At 53.9% G+C, this 19048-nt stretch overlaps 1 protein-coding gene across 5 annotated transcripts in view; it reads right to left on the reverse strand.

Annotated features, from left to right (window-relative positions):
• The window catches only part of MTMR14 (myotubularin related protein 14), a 43535-nt gene that overhangs the window by 1136 nt on the left and 23351 nt on the right, over positions 1-19048 (reverse strand). For 2 of the 5 annotated variants that reach the window (XM_082637781.1, XM_082637780.1), the window contains exons 10-18: positions 16136-16202; positions 15152-15237; positions 14805-14881; positions 14513-14549; positions 12009-12079; positions 11239-11297; positions 10947-11085; positions 10074-10253; positions 2324-2479 (exon numbers count right to left, since the gene is read on the reverse strand). In XM_082637781.1, coding sequence (XP_082493907.1) covers positions 2324-2479; positions 10074-10253; positions 10947-11085; positions 11239-11297; positions 12009-12079; positions 14513-14549; positions 14805-14881; positions 15152-15237; positions 16136-16202 — 872 coding nt within the window. The remainder of the gene's footprint in view (positions 1-2323; positions 2480-10073; positions 10254-10946; positions 11086-11238; positions 11298-12008; positions 12080-14512; positions 14550-14804; positions 14882-15151; positions 15238-16135; positions 16203-19048) is intronic. The other 3 variants (XM_082637783.1, XM_082637782.1, XM_082637784.1) reach the window with 2 other exon arrangements.

Here is a 19048-nt window from a genome sequence, read left to right on the forward strand (position 1 = left end):
CCATCCACCTAAGCACCAAGACCAGCCCTGACCACTAACTCACTCCAAAATTTCCCCTAAGAGACCAATCACTGGGTAACCCCTCCTGCAAATTTGTTAGAAGCAGCAGCAATATCCCCAGTTCCCAAGCCCAAATGACCTGCACCTAGGGCCTGGGGTAGCACATGGAGATATGAGGATAAGTGAGTGTCCAAGGGTAAGTATGGGGAGGACAGACCCAGGGAAAACAGATTGGTGGGAGTGGGGGGTGTGTGAGAGAGAGTGAGAGAGTGAGAGTGAGAGAGAAAAGCAGCAGCAGCAGCAGAAGCAGGTTGCAGGGCGAAGGAAAGTCAAATCGCTCTAGCAGCAGCACTAAGCAAATGGGGCTGATACTGGATTCCTGCAACACCATGAACAACTCCGAAGTCTCTCTTGGCATGTGGGGGAGATACGTGGCCCCAGATTTTCTTTACTTCCAAATTAGGTTTTACATAGGCTGGAGACCATGTGTACTTCTTTAGCTTTTCCTGAGAGCATATAACCAGGAGAAATACAGGTAGTAGTTCATATTCACAGGGAACATCTAAAGGTCCATATGTATGCATTCTCATTGCCCCCTATTTCTAGGAGGCAGAAAGGGGAGAGATCACAACCTATTTAGAAACAAGGTAACTGGAACCCAGAGAGGGTATGTGATCTACTTGAGGACATATGGCAGGCAGAGACTGGAGCTACCATAGTGCCATTCCCTCTCAAGAGATGAGCTAGCAGGCTCAGAGAAGTCAAGGCTGATATCCCAAGACGGAACTGATAAACATGTTTTTTTGTTTTTTGTTTTTTTTGGCCATGTGGCATGCGGGATCTTAGTTCCCCAACCAGGGATCGAACCTGTACCCCCCCTGCAGTGGAAGTGCAGAGTCTTAACCACTGGACCGCCAGGGAAGTCCCCAGAGCTAGTAAACACAACAGCTAGGATTTGGATTAAATTTCTCTGACACCAAAGCCAAAGCAGTGAACCCACATAATATGTGACCTCATCAGGAATCAACCCTGACCCCAGGCCCATCCTGCAATCTTGGAGGTCATGGGATCATGGAGAACCTAGCTCTCCTCTGGGAACCACCCCTAACCTGAGGGTTGGCTGGGAGCACAGAGAGCTACCCAAGGCATAAACTGTAGGATCTGGGGCTAGAGCTGCCCGTTTCGGTGGCTAATACCAGGTAAGTTAGGGGTGCTATTAAGCAGGGGCAGAGATGTCTGCTTCCTCCAGAGATGGCTCTTAGGCTCTCTGGTTGAAGTAGGAAGAGCCTACGGCAAGGTGCAGACAAGTATTTCTTTAATCCTCAAAAATCTAAGAGATCTTGTTTCTGGCTTAAGGGCCTGGCTATAGAGAAGGCTGTACCAGGCCCTAGTGGCCTCTGAAGTCCTTGGGCTACTCCCTAGCTGCGGGGCCAGGGCCTGTGAGCACCATCTAGGAATCCCGAGGTCTGGCCCCTGCTTGCCCTCAGCAGGAATCCTTCTCAACTCCCAAGGGCAACTTGCCTCCAGCCTGTCAGCACTGGAGGGTATGAACTGGATTCTGGTGGTGGTGATGAACACCCAGCACCCGGTGGGGAGGTGAAGGCCCTTAGGCAGCCACAGACCAGAAGCAGATCCTGCTCCCCAGGCCACCGGAGGCTCTCCCCGCCTGACATCCGTGAAACAGCAGTGCAGGCAGGGGGGCAGGCGGCAGCCAGAGAGGCAGCTGCTCTGCTAGAACTGGAAGTCCAGCATTGGAGCTTTGGAGGGAGAGGATTTTACAGGCTTGGGCTTTGGATGGGCATCCCTGTCCAATTTTCTTTCCTGACCAGAGACAAAAGCAGATGACAAAAGGGGGGAGGGGACAGCAAGGAACCCTCGGTTCTGCTTGGGAGCACAGCCCTCGGGCTAACCCAGCTCCGTTCTGGCTCTGGTCTCCACCATACACCTTTCACTACTCCACTGTTCTGCTTTCAAAGGGTTCTCATGTCAGGCAAAGCCTTGGACAGAAATAGAATCTTTTATAGCTAGAGTCCAGCCAGCTTTCTCTAAGGGTGTGTGCCCCAAGAGACCCATGGATGGGTTTTAGAGGCCGGGGAGAGTGAACACGCTCCAACGCACTTCCTGAGCAGTCCGTCAGGCCTCCTTCATACCTCAGGGTCCGGGAGCAGTGACGTATACTTCGCTGAGCCACTCGGGAGGGGCAGGGAGCCCAGGCCGGCTCCCCGGGGCCTGCTGCGGCCTCGTTCCTAGCCAGCACTCAGTGGCTCACCAGCTTTTGATGTGGGGGGGGGGGGCATCCTGTCTTCTCAAGCAAGACACTTACAGACAATTGTTAGGGAGCTCATCCGGGAAGCTGAAAGGGAGAGAGGAGTCTGTGTGCAGGACAGCCCGTTCCTGAATACTGCCACAGCCTGTTACCATCTGCCAGCTGCCAAAGTCTGTGGAGAGAGAGGATCCGGGCAGGGGATGGTCCACTGATCTGGGGCAGAGAGGAGAGAGAGGGGAGATGATGTAGTCAGTCATATGCCTGACAGGGGAGGCCCTGGAGGAGTGGGGCGGGGAGGCTATGGTGGCCCTGGGACCGGGCCACAAGGGTCTGTTGGTAGAGCATCTGTAACCATTTGTTACAAATGGTTGTAAGCATCAACCATTTTCTCCAAAAGTACAAAAACAGCTGGACAGGTTATGACCAAGAAAGAAGAATAAAAACCACAAGGCAGGGGCTACCCTAGTGGCGCACTGGTTAAGAATCTGCCTGCCAATGCAGGGGACACGGGTTCAAGCCCTGGTCTGGGAGGATCCCACATGCCAAGGAGCAGCTGGGCCCATGCACCGCAGCTGCTGAGCCTGAGCTCTGGAGCCCACGAGCCACAGCTGCTGGGCCTGTGCTCTGCAGCAAAAGAGGCCACTGCAATAAGAAGCCCGAGCACCGCAATGAAGAGTAGCCCCCGCTCGCCGCAACTAGAGAAAGCCCACGCACAGCAACAAAGACCCAACGCAGCCAAAAATAAATAAATAAAATAAAATAAATTTATTAAAAAAAAAAAAAGACCATAAGGCAGGCTCAGCTGTGAGGACAATGCATCATGCAAAGACTTACAGGAGCAAAAGAACAAGAGCAAAGCATGGTGACAAAGGTGAGCCAGCAACCAAAGCCTGGGATCAGGGCATGCCTGCTCTGGCTGACAAAGCAAGTAAAATCTCAACAGCACCAAAAGGAGGGGAGCAAGGCTGAATGCCCCAGGAACCAGGGAGGCAGGATCACCCCACACTCCCTGGCATGCAGATTGGCAGGGTGGCAATGCAGAACCCAGGCCACTGAGGTCCTATGGTAGAGATGGGAGAACAAGCCTCTTGGGGACGGTGCGGGCTGTGACCTAGATAGAAGAGGAAGGTGACGGGAGCCCTGAGCCCCGCCCTCTTCCTCTGCAGCGCCTTCCAGGAGCCAAAGTTCGTATTCACGAGCATCAACCCAGCAAACTCACTGGCTATGCCCAGAGGAAGGAATGAATCAGGCAGCCAACTTGACAACTTCATCAGGCCTTTTTCAAACAGAGGTTTGGGGGGTGCGGGGAGAGGAAAGCTGTATTGGGAATCTACCACTGCCACCACCTCCCCACTCACAGCCCAGCCTTCTCTGCTGTCTCTGGACAGTAGCCCAGCTGGTGGGGGAGGAAGGGAGGAGACAGGGAAACATCAAACAAGGCACTTCCATCAGCTACCCCAGGTCCCAATCCCCAGAGGTGCATCATCTTTGATGCTTGACCCTTTGTTCTTTAATTCAAGAATAGCAGAAGGTGCTCCTGTAGGGACCCAGAAACAGAGCAGAAGCATGAATAGTGGTACAGGGGGTGGGAAACTGAAAAATTTGGCCCACCCAGTTAGCTGGAGTCAAGGGCTCCTAGACTGAGGTGACATTCCCCATGGGTCCCCAGGCCAGCTTTATCCTCAAGTAGTTGCCAAGCTGAGTGCAGCTCTGGCCAGCGCTGCATCTCTGCTGATCGTAAATCATCTCCTTCTTAGAGGCAGGAAAATGGCAGCCCAGACAGGTAAGGACACTTGCCCAAGGTTCCACGGCTACAGAGTGCAAGAAGAGATTTTTAAAGCCAAGATTGATCACAGATTTGTTGTACAACAGAACCACCTTGAGACCAGGGAAAACAGCTAGCTTTCTACGTTAAAGCCGCCATGAATCGGACCCCCCCCGCCCCCGCAACATAGAGACTTGCCATATTCATTGCTCCTGCTCTACTCTGGAAGGTGTAAGACAGCAGCACTGGGGATGAGGACAGGTCGTGGTCTGCTACCTGGTGGAAGCCCTAGTGACTGACAAAGCAGGGCTTCCTTCTTCCTACATGGAGAAACTTGGTAGGGTTCAGGCCAGACACTGTATCTCTGGTGATCCTTAACTGTCTGTAAATCAGAGACAGCTGCCTACATGCAAGAGCAAGCTACACGCCACCGTGTGATGCCTGCCCTGTGCTTCCTCTGGGTCATGCCGGAGTCTTCAGTCAATGCAACCCCTCTTGAGGGCAGCCTGGCTCCACAAATCTCACCTCTTGCTCAAACTTTAAGGTAGAGTTTCTTTTCCAGTTTTCGGGAAAATAATTGCTAAACAGCAGAGTGTTGAGGGAATGAAAACAACGTGAAGTAGAGGAGGCTGGGTAGGATGAGGGACTTATGGGGCAGGGAACGTGGGGGTTTCTTATGCTCCTAACCCTACTCCCCAGGGCTATCAGAGACTCACACTTCCAATGGGAAAATGACATATGGAATATGGTTACAGAGAGCTTCCCAGCAAGGGCTCTTGGTCTCCTAGGCTAGTCCCTTGCCTGTACTTCCCGTGTCCAGCAGGTAGCACCCCCAGGCAAGAACCATGCTTGAAGCAGCCAGGGGACAGCTGTAGTATGGAGTAGGCAGCACAGACAGCAACAGGGCACATGATCCCAGGGGTCACAAAGGAATCTCAGCAAGCAGCCAACCATCTTTTGCATCTTTTTCAAGAGTGAGCACACAGGCTCCAAATGAATCTTCGTATTTGAGGCTTTTGTCAAGGAAAGCGTTGCAAAGCAACCGTTGCATTCCTGGGTTTGAGAGCAAGGGGCTGTGCTAAGCAAAGACGTCCTCGTAAGTGCACATCTGGAGTAGCTGGCTAGAGGGAGCACCTAAAGATGACAGGGAACAGTCACTAGAAGGAAGCACCTGCACCTGCCGAGTGAAAGAAGGAAGGAAAACTTTCAAGTTAGCCTCAGTACACAGGTAACGCAACCAGCCTTAATAAAACCCCATGCTCGGGGCTTCCCTGGTGGCGCAGTGGTTGGGAGTCCGCCTGCTGATGCAGGGGATGCGGGTTCGTGCCCCGGTCCGGGAGGATCCCACGTGCCGCGGAGTGGCTGGGCCCGTGGGCCATGGCCGCTGGGCCTGCGCGTCCGGAGCCTGTGCTCCGCGGCGGGAGAGGCCACAGCGGTGAGGCCCGCGTACCACACAAAAAAAAAAAAACAAAAAAACCCATGCTCTTCTGCCCTATACCCTTACACGAGTGCAAACACAGCATCTACCTCCACTGATCTACCTACAGGACTGGAGGGCACACGGAGCCAAGCCACCCTCAAACTGGACAACTGTGGAGCTGACAGTGCTTCCAAGGTCATCCATCCACAACCCTAGGGCCCAGACCTCTGCCCAGGAGGTTGGCTTCTTGGCAATATTTCACTCCCTTAGATGGGTATGGCTTAAGCCCCTGTTCACAGCACCAAGAGAGCTAAATGGCCCCACCCTGCCCCACACCTGCCAGACCCCTGCTGTGGGCCAGCTCAGGCAAGTGTTTTAGCTTTTAGCTGGTCCTTTTGGAAGGGGATACAGGAGCACCCACACAAGCAGAGCTGGCCCAAGCCACACAGCTGAGGCGAGGAGAAAAAGGTCTGGCCTGAGGTACCTGATCTGGCCTTTTACCTAGCTGCCCAGTGCTCTGACACAGCCGACAGTCCTTCAGAAATGAGACTGATAAGGACGGGTCTTAACCACAACTACAGTTTACTGAGCATTTCTAGTACTCATGCAAAGGATGAGTATTACTATGTGCCAGGTATTTTGCTCCATTGTCTCACTTAAACCCAAAGTCATGGAGACCAGCATCATTACTCCCACTTTAAAGACGGGATAAAAAAGACTAAGCTCAGAAGGGAAGTGTTTTTTCCAAGTCACACAGCTAGAAGTGGCAAAGCTGGGATTGAAACCCAGGCTGACCAAAACCCATGCTAGCCGCATAGCACACCGATCCTCCTTCCTGGTAAGAGGTGGTGGAGGCCTCAGGGATTGGCTCGGGGATGGACACTTCCAACTTCCAACTGGAATAAAGCACAGAGTTTCTGATCTATGGTTGGAAAAGAGGCCTTCACGTGGTCCCTGGATGTGAGAAGGGAAGCACGTGGAGTAGCTGGCCACCACTAGGGAAGCTGCCCAGAAGACAAAGCTAGCATGTAGAAAGAGGCAAGGAGAAAGAACCATAGGGAAATGGAGTTGGAACCTTGATGAAGCTGTGCCTGAAGGCTGCATTTTTCCAATGTAAACCAACGGTTTTCCTTTATTGTTTAAACTGTTCTGAGATGGATTTTCTGTTACTCGCATCTAAAAGCACCCGATCTGACAGCTCACAGAGAGGGCTTGAAGGTTCACAGCTAGGAAGGACCCGGGCAGGTAGTTGCCCATTTAAGCCTCTGATGAGAAAAAAGAAACGCAAAGCTATCAAGTGACATGCCTGAAGTCATGCAGGGAACGAACATTTGAGCCAAGACCCAGAATCCTAGCCTTTCAGAGAGCTTGAATGTCACCTAATTTGTACCTACCCCCCCCCACCACCAAGCCTCCAGGTGATGGTCCCACAGCCTCTGCCCAAGTGAACGCCTCCAGGAATGGGGCCTTAGGGAAGAATCCTTCGGTTCAACAAGGGCCTGACCCCACGGAACAGGTGACTTCAGAAACGGCTAGGACAAGATTCATCAGATTTGAAAAGTCCTGTTTCCCTCAGCCTGGACTTCAGGCACTGGGGTATGTCTGTGTCTGTGTGTCTGTTTGTGCAGGTGTGTGTGTTTGTGTGAACCAGGAACCTCTGCTTTCCTGCAGCAGCCCAAGGAGAAGTCTTTTGGGGCTCCAAGTTTTCTCTTATGGGTCTCAAGCTCGCAATGCCTTTAGGCTTCTCACCGCTCATCTCTGGTCTGAAGCTGTGGCCCCATGGGAGAACACATCAAAGGTTAAGACAGGAACCCTATGTGTTCTAGAAAGCAATCCGGTTTCTCTGCCTCATTAAACATAGCTGGGGACAGAGCTCATTGCTCATAACAAGCAGTTAGTAGGTGGTGAAGGATGGGGAAAGGGCAGCTATCTGGGCAGCAGAGTTGGCGCCTATGTTGTCACTTAGCTCACCAACCAGGCCGCTGGATGTCCCTCAACCAAGTTCATGTGCTCTTCAGGCAGCTTGGCTTCCAGCTGGGCTCAGTGGTAGCGCCATCCCTCCTCAGGCACGGACAGTGCTATGCTAGCAACCCCCATCCCTAAAGATGTCTGACTCTGGAGCAGAGACCAAGAGTACACACGGAGTGGGGCACTTTACTGACCAGGGCTCGGAGAGGCATGTGAGCACTGGTCCTGCCTCTTCCCAGCCCCCAGCCCTACAGGTGACGAGAGATTTAACAATGGTCCAGAAACGCATCTCAGTTAGAAGCTGCTGCAGTAGAAGCTAATGATGCAAAAGGGCCACCAGTCTTGCCAGTGAAGGGTATGGGGTTGGGACTGGATAAGAGTCAGCACCCCACAGAACTTTCTTCTGAATCTGACACCTACTTCTTAGCTTTGAACAAAGCTTCACCAATTCTTTTCACAGGGAAGTCCTACCTTAAAAGAGATATGTTTGTAGAACTTGGGAATGTGGAGCATAGGAAACCCAGAGAATTCACATTGTAAGGGGAATTTCGGCCGTCACAGCTAGCTTTACTAAAGGGTTTCTTTCCACACAGTTCCCTCTGCTGCACTAAAAAGCTGACTGGTTGTTGTTCCCTAAGAGAAGCAGGAAAGCTAATGACAAGATCCCTCAGGCACTTTAAGATAAGAGAGACTAAATTAATTTTAATGTTAATGGAAATATGTAATTATAATTAGAATGCTCCAAATCTGAATAAACTAGTCTTTCAAATCCTCTGGCAAACAAGCAGCCAATCCAGAACCTTGTCACCTGGCCAGCCCAGCCTGGCTACAAGCAGGCACTCCCAGAATAAACCAGCAGAGCCATCAAACACCTCACAGCAGTCCACCTCACGCCTTTCCAAGGTGCCCCATTTTGGCCCAGTTACTCCAGCCTCCTTCACCAGGCCCCAGCTCACAGGGCCGTGAGATCAGGAGGACACCCCCAATCCTCCTCAGCCTCCTGGACCATCCTGGGCCAGCCATAAGCATCTGAGCCCCCAGTGCAGGCAGATAACCACTGGCGAGACCGAGGGAAATGGCCACAAGATTGGAACTAGGATCTTTTGTCAGGAAGAGGGAATGATAAAAAGCTAAGGTGTATGATGGGGTGCTGCGTCAGTGTGGGAGCCCCCAGCAGTTGGACAGTTAAGACCAGGGAGGACCCAGGGGACAGGAGGAATCTTCTGGTTTCCTTCCTAGTTGTCCAGCAATGTTGCACAGGCAGAAAAGGAGGCAGGGGCGATGAGCAAGAGCTCCGGCCCAGAAAAGGAAGGGTCACACGGTGCCGCAGCAGGCCCACAGGGGCCCCTAGGACAGCTGCACAGACAAGCAGGGTGGCACAGAGGACGCGGATGAGCACGGCACGTGGGCTTGTGTGCTCGGCACCATCTCCGCTCAGCTGCCTCCACCAAACCCGTGGGGACAGAGGGGTTGTGGCCTTTCTTTAATAGACTCAGCTACAGCGCTGACGGACATGGCAGAGCTCCGAGCGGAAGGGCTCCCCTTCAGAGGTGAGCACACGGGAGCCCCTGGACAGTGCAGCTCCACTCACCTGGAGCTCATCCGCTCAGCCTGTGTGGGGAGGGTGCTCGACCCCACCTTCCTCCATTGCTTGCTTTTGCCCAGAAAGGAAAAACCAGAGGACGGGGATGGGAGGAGAGTTCCCAAAGTTTCAGGGTTTTCCTTGTAATAAGCTGTGACCTTTGGGTTCAGTTTCCTCCTTGGTAACATGCCTGCCACAAGGAAAGACCTGAAATTCTGGAGCAGTATCCAACAGAGCTGGGCTTGAATCTAGAGTGGACTTCAACGCTCACGATCTTTCTGCTAGATGTCTTTTCTCCCTGGAATTTAGTAAGGACCTCCTAAGTCCCACACTTCTTTGTTCTCTTCAGAAGGGCCAGACATTCTCAAGGCCTTAGAAAACAAAGTAATTCACAGGCCTCCTTCCCTGGCTGTATGACATGGAAGGAGTGTTATGGGGTCAGCAAGGAAATGCCTCCCCCAAATGCCAGGCCATCCCTCAGTCCTAAGCCCCTGGCCAGTGCTCAGCTTTAACCTCACCAAGGAAACATCAGTTCTGCAGCACACTCCAGGCACACCTGTCCATCCTGGCTGAGCTGCTCCCTTTCCAGATGTGCAGGCCTGCGAGGGTTGCCCCAGCCACACACATCTAGCCTAGCTCCCTACCGTCTGTCCTCTCCAGTGCCCCACCCATTCAGACGAGGAACGTGAGAGACAGAAGCACCTCGGAGGATCTAGGGCCATCTCTTTAATCAGAATGTGAGGTCCACAGGGGGGCTGAGACCTGGCAAAGGCGAGAGGGAGGGGCAGCCCCAACTCCCTGCCCATGACATCACAACTACTACACCTTCTGGATACCCATCCGCCAGGGCTCTGGGAAGGGGGAGTCTCAAAGCCCTCTGCAAACCAGCTCCTGCTCTGTATCCAAACATTAACCCATCCTCCAAACAGTGCGTGAGCCTGCAAGCTTGTCGATCCCCTCTGGCCTCCTGGGTGCACTGCCCGCCAGGCCGCATGCCCTGGAACCCCACTCTCCAGCCTTATTAACAGGGAAGGGCTAGCCACCCCACCATTAGGACTTTGGAGGTCCTCACCTGGGCTTGGGGACCTCCAGGGGACTGCTACCCAGCCTGAAAAAGTTGTCAGAATGGTTCGAGGACGAGGAGCTGGAGGACTTGGCTTCCACCAGCGCCTGGTGGGAAGGCAGGCGGTCCTCTGAGGGCTGCGGCCGGTTCCAGAGCACACTCTGTGGAGAGGATGAGTGGCTCTTCCTCCTGCAGTGGAAAGATAGGGCTGCTGGCTAAGGGGCCACCTCAGGCAAACCCTCTGCCCACCTGTACTAAATCTCAGGGCCCACTTTTTACTTGCACTGGAAAAATGCCACATGGGAGTGGGCATACTTCAGCACTCCCCTGGGCTCGGCCATGGGCAGCGAGCTGTGTCTTCACAGAGGGAATGTGATGTCTGATCAAAACTGGCCTGCTGGCCTCAGTGCACATGCTGGAAAACAGATTCTTAACTAACACTTTAGTAACTGACCTTCCCTGCTCATGTTATACAAAATATTGAGCCCTTTGTCCAGAGGGAAGGTCATCTGATTCTCACAGGAGCTGACCCTCAACGAGCTCCCAATTCCCAATCATTATTTTGTACTCACGCCTTCTTTCTTTTTCTAAGCTGGCCCCCCACCTCCCAGGCAAACGATACAAGGGAGCACCCCCAGGAAGCCCCTTTAACGCCAGCGCCCCCCTCACCCGACCCTATCTTCCCAGCACTGCAGCTTCCTCCTTCGTCCCGCAGTGCCCCCCACCAATCAGATGGCTGGCCTCTGAGGCCCAGTAGAGACGGCAGGGCATGGAGCTCAGCTCTCAGGCCTACTGTCGGGGGCCCCTTTGTTCCTGGGGCTCCCTGGAGCTAGAGCCCTGGCTCACAGCTGTTAGCAAGCTTAGTTCCAGCCTGGCCCTCACCAAGCTGCCTGAGTCTGTGCTCCTGCAGGGACCAGCTCCACGGTCTCGTAGGTGAAGCTCCCGGCGGCTCCCGGGGAGCTCTCCATGACCAGAGAGAAGTCACTGCCAAGGCTGGTGGTGCTGCCACGATCCTTCCGTCCTGAAAGAAGCCAGTGCCATCAGTCAGCACAGTATCTTCTCCTGCTAGGGGCCCCCCACCTCTTCCACACAGAAGTTTCTAGAACAAACAGGCCCTATGTGATCTATAATCAGAAAGATATACAGAGGAAGTCTGCTGGGGCCCATGACTCACTCAGCATGCAGATATCTTCCACAGTGAAGCCTGCATCCCGGGCTGGCAAACTCTTCCTCCTATAAACAGAAGCCAGGACAGTGAATGCCAGATTGGGCTGAGGTCTCCCATGTCCCCCGCATGCTGTCCACCTGGGAAAGAAGCTCCAACTCACTGGAAACTCACGGACACAGGTCCTACCTAAACTGTTGCAGAAAGGCCAGGCCCACTTCTGGGAGGCCAGCAAAGCCTGCCGCCCCCGTCAGTGTGGTCCTCAGAGCTCAAGTCTGGTCCAGCACACTACGAGCTTAGATTTGGAAAGCTTGGACTTGGAAAGCAAGCAAAGACACCAACTCTCACAGGGGTCCTAAAGCAATTACCAAGCAAGACCCCTGTGTTTGCCAGGCTGGAAGCAGACTCTGCTCTGTGGCGGTGGGCTGTGCAGACACCCCTCTGCAGCAGCACAGGGAAGGAAGCCATCAGCTCAGGCAGGAGAATCTTCTGCCATGGTGGTGGCATGCGGAGCTGGGAGTCCCCCTATCCTTGGGCTGGCTTTTCCCTGCAGCAACGAGCCCTGCTCTCCTAGTCACAAGATGAGCCTCTTCAGCCACTGGCCCTCCCCAGGTACCCCTACCTGCCCTCAGAGGGAAGGCAGGGATAGGAAGCCAGCCTGCCAAGCATGCAGGGAAGCAGGGAAGGGATAAGGCAGCGAGCAGGACACCCCCCGCCCCAGCCCTAGCGCGGCCCCTCCCGGAGCACCTTGCTCCCAGTGAGAGCAGGTCTCTCCTTACCTCTGTATCTTCAGAGCAGAGAACTCCTCAGAGATGATATGCTTCAAAAAATTGAAGCAGAAGAAGAAAATCTGAGAGACCAAAAAGCAGCACACATGAGAAGATAGCAGTCTCCACGGAGAACAATCTAGGTGGCAGAACTCCCAGGAGAGGGCAACCAGTGACCCTGGTCAACCCCTGATGGACAGCAGCCCTGCTTTGGGGACCCTGCTGGATATTCTGGTGTAGAAACAGTACGGGCGGTAGAGAAGGCTTAGGAGGTCGGGCAGGTGTGCCTGGGCTGGGGCAAGGAAGGAAGGGTGTTTCCTTCCTGAGAACGCAAGAGGGTAAAGCCAGTGATGTTTCAAACCATATTCAAACTGAACACACATGTTCTCAAGCTACTGAAAAGGATGAAGAGAACAGCTGCTTCTCCCCCTCAGCCTCTCCTAAGAATCCCAGGGAGAGAGGCTAACAGGGAAGGACAGCTGGGAGAGAATTTTGGGGCAAGAAGATTAATGGACACAGCAGGAACACAATGCAAGGGCAAGAGATCAGATTTTGTAGAAGCAATACCCGGAAACAGTGGTTCAGGAGAACCAGGGGTGCGGGGCAGCTACTGCCTGGCCCACAGCCTGCACTGTTCAGAAACTCTAAGGGGCAAGACGAAGTCTGAGGCGGGCAAAAGCCGGAGGAGGCTCCTGAGCTCTGACCCCGCATCCGCATCCCCAGCTCCGTGAGCAAATTCTCTCTTCTCCCTTCCAGCCAGTGCCCTGGTCCAACGGGCCTCTGTGAAGTGCACACAATGCATAGTCTCTGCAGTTGATTACGCAAGGTGTGGTCGGTCCATCAACCCCTCACTTGGAAAAATACCCACAGGGTATCCCAGAGCCCCGTAAGATCTCCTCAAAAAATAAAAAAAGAGGGAGGGTGCCTAGGTCAGGCCAGTATGAAAACTTTGTTACATAACTTTTTTTTTTTTGGCCGCCCCGCACAGCTTGTGGGATTTTAGTTCCCCGACCAGGGATTGAACCTGGGCCCTCTGCAGTGAAAGCACGGAGTCTTGAGCACAAAGTCCTAACCACTGGACAGCCAGGGAAGTCCCCGTTACATAAAATTAAATAGGTGTCTTCACCACAGATTTTTTAGTCTTTAATATGCTAATGTGCTCTGAGAGCCTCAAAGGCAAAGGAGGGGTACGGAGCTGTTTAACAAGCCCCAGCTTTTTGCAAGTTTTTAAAGTATCAGAGTTTTGAGTGTGTGCGGGGAGGAAGGGAGGGCTAAGAGAAAAGCCCACATCCTGCCAACCCTCCCAGCTGAGAAGACCCTCTTGTTTATGTTGAGACATGGCCAGGGTTTGAGTCCAGAATCCACTGGGCTCAGCCGCATCCCCTGCCCAGTCTCTGAAGGAGGAATCTGGCCTGCTCTGGGGACGGGGAGACAGCATGGGGGACAGCAGGTACTGGAGCGCCAGCTCCAGCAAATCTCAAAATGAAAGGCTGCAAAGGGGCTTTACGTGCGGATTTTAGTGCCAAAGTCACCACCTCTGACAGAGTTCATGGAGGCCTCTGAGGAACAGGCTTATGAGCTCTGCAGTCCTGGCGGATGCAATAAGTGCTCAAACAAAGAGATTTAGAAGGGGAGAGGAGCAGCTGAGAGGGAGGAACAAAAGAAGAATGCACAAGAGATGATGCCCAGAAAGAGGTGGCCTCAGGAGGGTGAGAAAGATGCCTCAGGAAAATGCGGGGGGAGCCAACACCGCGTGCAGCTCCCACGCTGGGCATCTGGACTCGTTCTCTTTGTGAGGCAGCAGAATCGACACCGGGAGGCTCAAGGTTAATCGCATTACCCAAGGTCACCCAGGCAGTAAGTGGCACAACTGGGGTTCACACTCAGGTCTGACTCCAGGTCTGTGTGCAGGGAAAACAGGCTGAAAACAAGAGTACCCAAGAGCCAAAGACTGGAAAAGGTAGTTAAAGGATAAGGCGTGGACAGGGCAGAGAGGAGGAAGGAGGGACAGCGCGTGGACGGGAAGGGGGACCCACAGCCCGCGGGCCGGGACCGGCCGGGTGGCGAGGAGCAGGCAGGACCCTGCTTGCACGGAAGGCCCTGGGGCTTGAAAGCAGCCAAGTGGGTGTGATGAGACAAGGGAGGACAGGGAAGAGCTTCTGGCTTTAGCTGTGAGGGTGAGGGGCACAGGAAAGGACCTGTAAACTGGTTCCAGAGCTGAGTGCAGAAAACAAGGCCACCCGTAAGAAGGCCGGCACAGAACGGGGGGAAGAGGACTGACACACGAAGGTCACAGGTAAGTGTTCTCTCCGCGAGAGAGGGGGACTGAGGCTCAGAACGGGGCTGCTGTGCCGGTGCTGTTCCTGCCACGCTGCCTGATCCCAGCACACACCAGGCAAGGAACCGCCCCCAAAGTGTGGACACCAAACGGACCATCATCCTGTCCCTCTTGGGGGTAAAAGAGCCCGAGCTCGCGGAGCCCTGACGTGTGTTCGCGGACCGTGAACAGTACCCACCTCCTCTCCTTTGCTGAGTCGATCTACCAACATGTGCCTGAAACAAGAAGGCGAGGAGGTCAAAGCGAGCACCTCCCAGACAAGAGGATGAAGGGGGACCAGAGCCACAGGGACAGCCCATGGCTTTGGCACCCCAGCCTCAGATGGGCCCGACCACACCTTCTCTCTTCCCAAGGGGGTGGGACCGACTTCGCCTTCAACCCTGTCACAGGGGCCACCACACCCAGGCACACAAAAAGGCGGTTCCCAAGCACCGGAGCACCCCACAGCCCGACAGTTCCCAAAGGCTCACCCGAAAAGAAACCAGTCGTAGGCCACCGTTAGGTAGAGGATCTCAGCGGGCTTCAGGGATGCGTGGATGAGCCCGTCCTGGAAGAGACGGGCCCAGATCAGAAAGAAGCCTCCCCATGACAGCCCCCTCCTGGCCTCGGGGGCTGAGTCACAACCACCGCCCCCGTGACAACCAGGCTGCCTGACAGGCCCCGGAGCGGGGTTAAACACGACACCTGCTCTGGACACGTGTCCCTCGCTCTGAAGCCTCTCTGCTTTCTGGAAACAGTCCCAGCGCTCACAAAGGGTACATCTTGGAAGGGCCTCTGAATGCTCCCTGACCCCACGGCCCAGCCCGTCCATACTCACAGCCCACAAGGAAAGGCGCAGGAGAGAGATGAAGAGGGGCGTCCGGTCCCAGCCTGAGATACAGTGTACCAGCAGTCCGCTGTCATCTACACAGGAACATGGAACGGGAGGCCCAGAAGAGAGGCAAACACGGGCTGATGAGAAGGGGATGTGCCACCGCCCTGGCCTGGGGTGAGAGCCAGGCCACCCCAGAACCACGGCCTAGCTCCAAAGGCAGGCATGTGATGTTTCTGCCAACCTGGCCACAGTGACCGGTTCAAGGATGGGCACTGGATCCAAACTGAGGCAATGAGCAGGAGCTCTGGGACAGAGGCCGTCTCCCTCTTCTGGAGGGGTTAAGACAGCAGGAAACAAGTCTGGAACGATTGCCAGCCATGAAGCTAACTAAACAGTGTATGAGACAAGGAGAGATTCTTTGTGGTATTTGGCACCTGGCTCTGCTCTTGGGCCTTCTTGGTTATATAAACGAATACATTTCCATTTGTTCAAGCAAGTACAACCCCACACAGGTCCTGACTGATATGGAGGAACCAGAGTCAGACCGCCCTAGGACACTGAGCATGATGGGCTCATCCAATCAAAACAGTCAAACTGGCTGGAGTCCCCTCTGGAGAACAGGCCTGCCAGGGGCTCTTGTGTGTGCCCAAGAAGAGGCCAGGATTGACTTTCTCTCACCTTTCTGAACCAAAAGAGGCCACTGCAGCCCCACACAAAAGGCTGATGCTCAAAGTTCAAAGGCCAGCTGACCCAGTGCAGAAACACATCGGCAAAAGGCTGATGCTGAAAGCTCAAAGGCCAGCTGAATGTGGTTCAGATGGTAACAAGTTCATAATTTTGGGCATGGAATAAATCTGCCAATGACAAGGGAATCCCCAAATCCTTCTCCCATAGAGCAAAAGGCCCCAATAAACACACATTCGCGATGTCAAGACCTGGGAACACCCAGAAGATCCTATGGCTTGAGGCAAGCAGAGGCAGACTCACCATCACTGTTAATTATGGAAAGCAGCAGTTTCAGGTAGTTTTGTGTTTGTTGCACCAGATCCCAACTCTGTTGAAGAAGAAAAATAAAAGGATTCTATGAATAGGTGTTCACTCAGAATGGGAATTTAAAGCATTTTTAAAATAAAATGCTATGAGTTATTCTGGGGAAACAAGTACCCCAGGCTCATGATCACAGGCCACAGGTCCCAAATCCCAGACTATCTGAAACTTCACTTTTCACACGTCCCTGCACCCTCCCCCACGGGCCCCTCCCTCAGTGTGCTCTGACCCAACGTGCGGGTGAGGGAGGGGAAGCCGTGCAGGAGCCTGGGCAACCCACAGCCCCACAGCCACGAGCAGCAGCCGGACACTAGCCTGCTCTGAGCCCTGGGCTCCAGGCACGGCTGTCTAGAGAATTAACAGAAGCCGACAAAGAGCCCTGAGCCCATGGCCATTGTCACCAAATGGAAAGAGCCATTTCTTTATCTGCCATCACATCACAGAAACCAAGGTAACCATCAACCTTCTCATCAATCACGTTTCATACGTTTTTTATTGCTACTCACTGCATAGACTTTTAATGAGTAACAAATGCAGTCTGTTTGGTAAACAAAAATCTTTTAAAACAGGAGGCCCGTGAGGTAGGAGAGCAAAAATAAGCAAAAGCCATAGAGATCGGAACCTCTGTTCTAGCCCAAGCTAAAGGTCCAGACTAGACCCTCTGAGAAACAGTCCATTTTAGAATCCGGAACCCCATGGAGGGGCATGACCCAGTTCTGTGGCCCCCTCCCCCTAGCTGGGGACAGTCTCTTAACATGACTGCTTCTCAGTGTCTGGGGCTGTGCAGAGAGGGCGGTGAATGCCAGCTAGCGAGAGCGCTCCCCTGGGGAGGGTGAACACAGCACCTGTAATTGGAATGGTTTTCCCGGGAATTTAAACCAGGCTCATTTACCTGACCTTCCCACGGACCCTGGAGAGTCCTGACCCACTTTCAGGAGCTCCAGAGAAAGCCACTGCAGTGCCGTGCTAATAAACTTATTACTACCCATGGTGGCTCGGGGGTCTCTCCACTCATCTGGTTCAACATATCAGACACACCAATGCTAAGAGATTTCCTCCGAGCTGTGATTCCAATGGGTGAGGAGAAGCAGGAGAGGTGGGAGCTACGCAGCAGGTGTGCAGGGAGGTCAGGCTGGCTGGGGGAGGGCTGCAGTGGCTGGGAGAGGGCAGGAGGTGACCAAGGACGAGCCCGCAGGGCAGCTCCCACAACGGCAGCTGTTTGAAGGGGACACAAATGACCAAGGAGTGGCAGCAGACACCACTGGCCACCGTGCCCAGGGCTGGGGCAGGAACCACAGCCTGGGGAGCGCTGGGTCAGCAGAGGCCCAAGGTCACACACTGCACTGTAGGAACACTTCCTCAGATACCAGAGTGAGAAACAGAAGAGGACCTGGGAAATGCATGAAAATCCAGGCTCACCTCTGACTCTCTCGACCTATGTGTGCCGTGACAAAGCCTCCAGGTGCAGAGGTGAGTCCCACATATCGGCCTTACGTTTCCATGCCTGGTGCACTCTTTCCCTGGCTGGCAAACTCCTACTCATCCTTTAAAGGCCCAGCCCCATTATCTTCTCTACAGAGTCTTCTTTTGTGGCCACTGGTCAATACCCCTACTACGCAGGTGACGGTTATGCTGTTGCCTTGGAATTTTCCTAGACTGAGCCCAGTGAGGGCGAAGGCCATTTTGGCACCTCTGCATCTGTAAGGCTTCGTGCTTAGGGACTAGGAGGTACCTGTAGAATGCTCCTTCACTGACTATTCATAGTCAGGGGCCAGCTTGAGGAGCAGCAGCCACTGGAAGGGGTCTTCGGGCACAGAATGAAAGAGCAGAGCTCTATGGAATTCCATCTGGCTACACAGAGGTCAGCAACAGCCACACATGCACTACAGCTCGTGCAATGGGAAACAGTGGTGTGAACGTGACTGTGGGCCTGGCCCTGGGACACAGCAGTGAACACAATGACTCCAGCCCTGAGGCTGGAGGGAAGGGAAGGCAAAGTGAATTGCTACAGGTGTGCTAATTAAAAGGAGCCTTCTAAGATGCTGCAGGACCATGTTAATTGGGGAGGTGAGCCTAGCCTGATCCATGGGGACCCTTAGGGAAGGCTTCTTGGAGATGGTGACATGCATGCGAGAAAAGGGGAGGGAAAGCACACGAGTGTTTGTGGCAGAGAGAACAGCATGTGCAAACCTGGAGAGCATCTTCCCTAAGGGGTGAAGAGGCGGTCAGGGTAGCTGGAGGAGAGGGAGGGGACAGCCAGTGAGTCACAAGAACAAGCCTGGACCACGTGGAGCTGGGTGGACCACATAAGGGTCCTTGGACTTATCCTGAGGGAAAAAGGAAAGTCAGTGGCAGCTGTGAAGGAAGGAGTGACAGTGACGACCCTGCCCCATCATCTGAGTATCGCGCTCTGCCAGGCCCTATTCACGTGCTTTACGTTCACTATTTCCAGTCGGTTGCCCCTTCAACGTGGGCCCACGCTCAGCCATGAGACGATGGTAGCCTGCATTAGGCCAGTGACCTAAGAGATGGAGGCAAGAAGGACTGGGGAGTTCCCCTGGGGCAGAGACTTACAGAACTGATGGGACCAGCCGTGGATGTTGGGGAGAAGAGCCCCCATTTTTCGAGTCTGAGCATCTGGGTAAATGGTGGAGGGCCTGGGGGTGCTGTGGGTTGTGGCCAATTCCATTTTGGGCAGCTTGAGTTTGAAGTGCTTGCATGACGGGACACTTGGAAAAGGAAGTAGGTGTGGATCACCGAGAGAGGCCAGGCCGAGCCCAGAGCCTGGATTAATGGGAATGTAGATGCAAGCATCCAACCTCTCTAGGGATGGGGGCGAGGAGGCACATCAGG

This window comes from Mesoplodon mirus (genome assembly GCF_964341445.2).
Source record: "Mesoplodon mirus genome assembly, chromosome: 12".
Lineage (NCBI taxonomy): Eukaryota > Metazoa > Chordata > Mammalia > Artiodactyla > Ziphiidae > Mesoplodon > Mesoplodon mirus.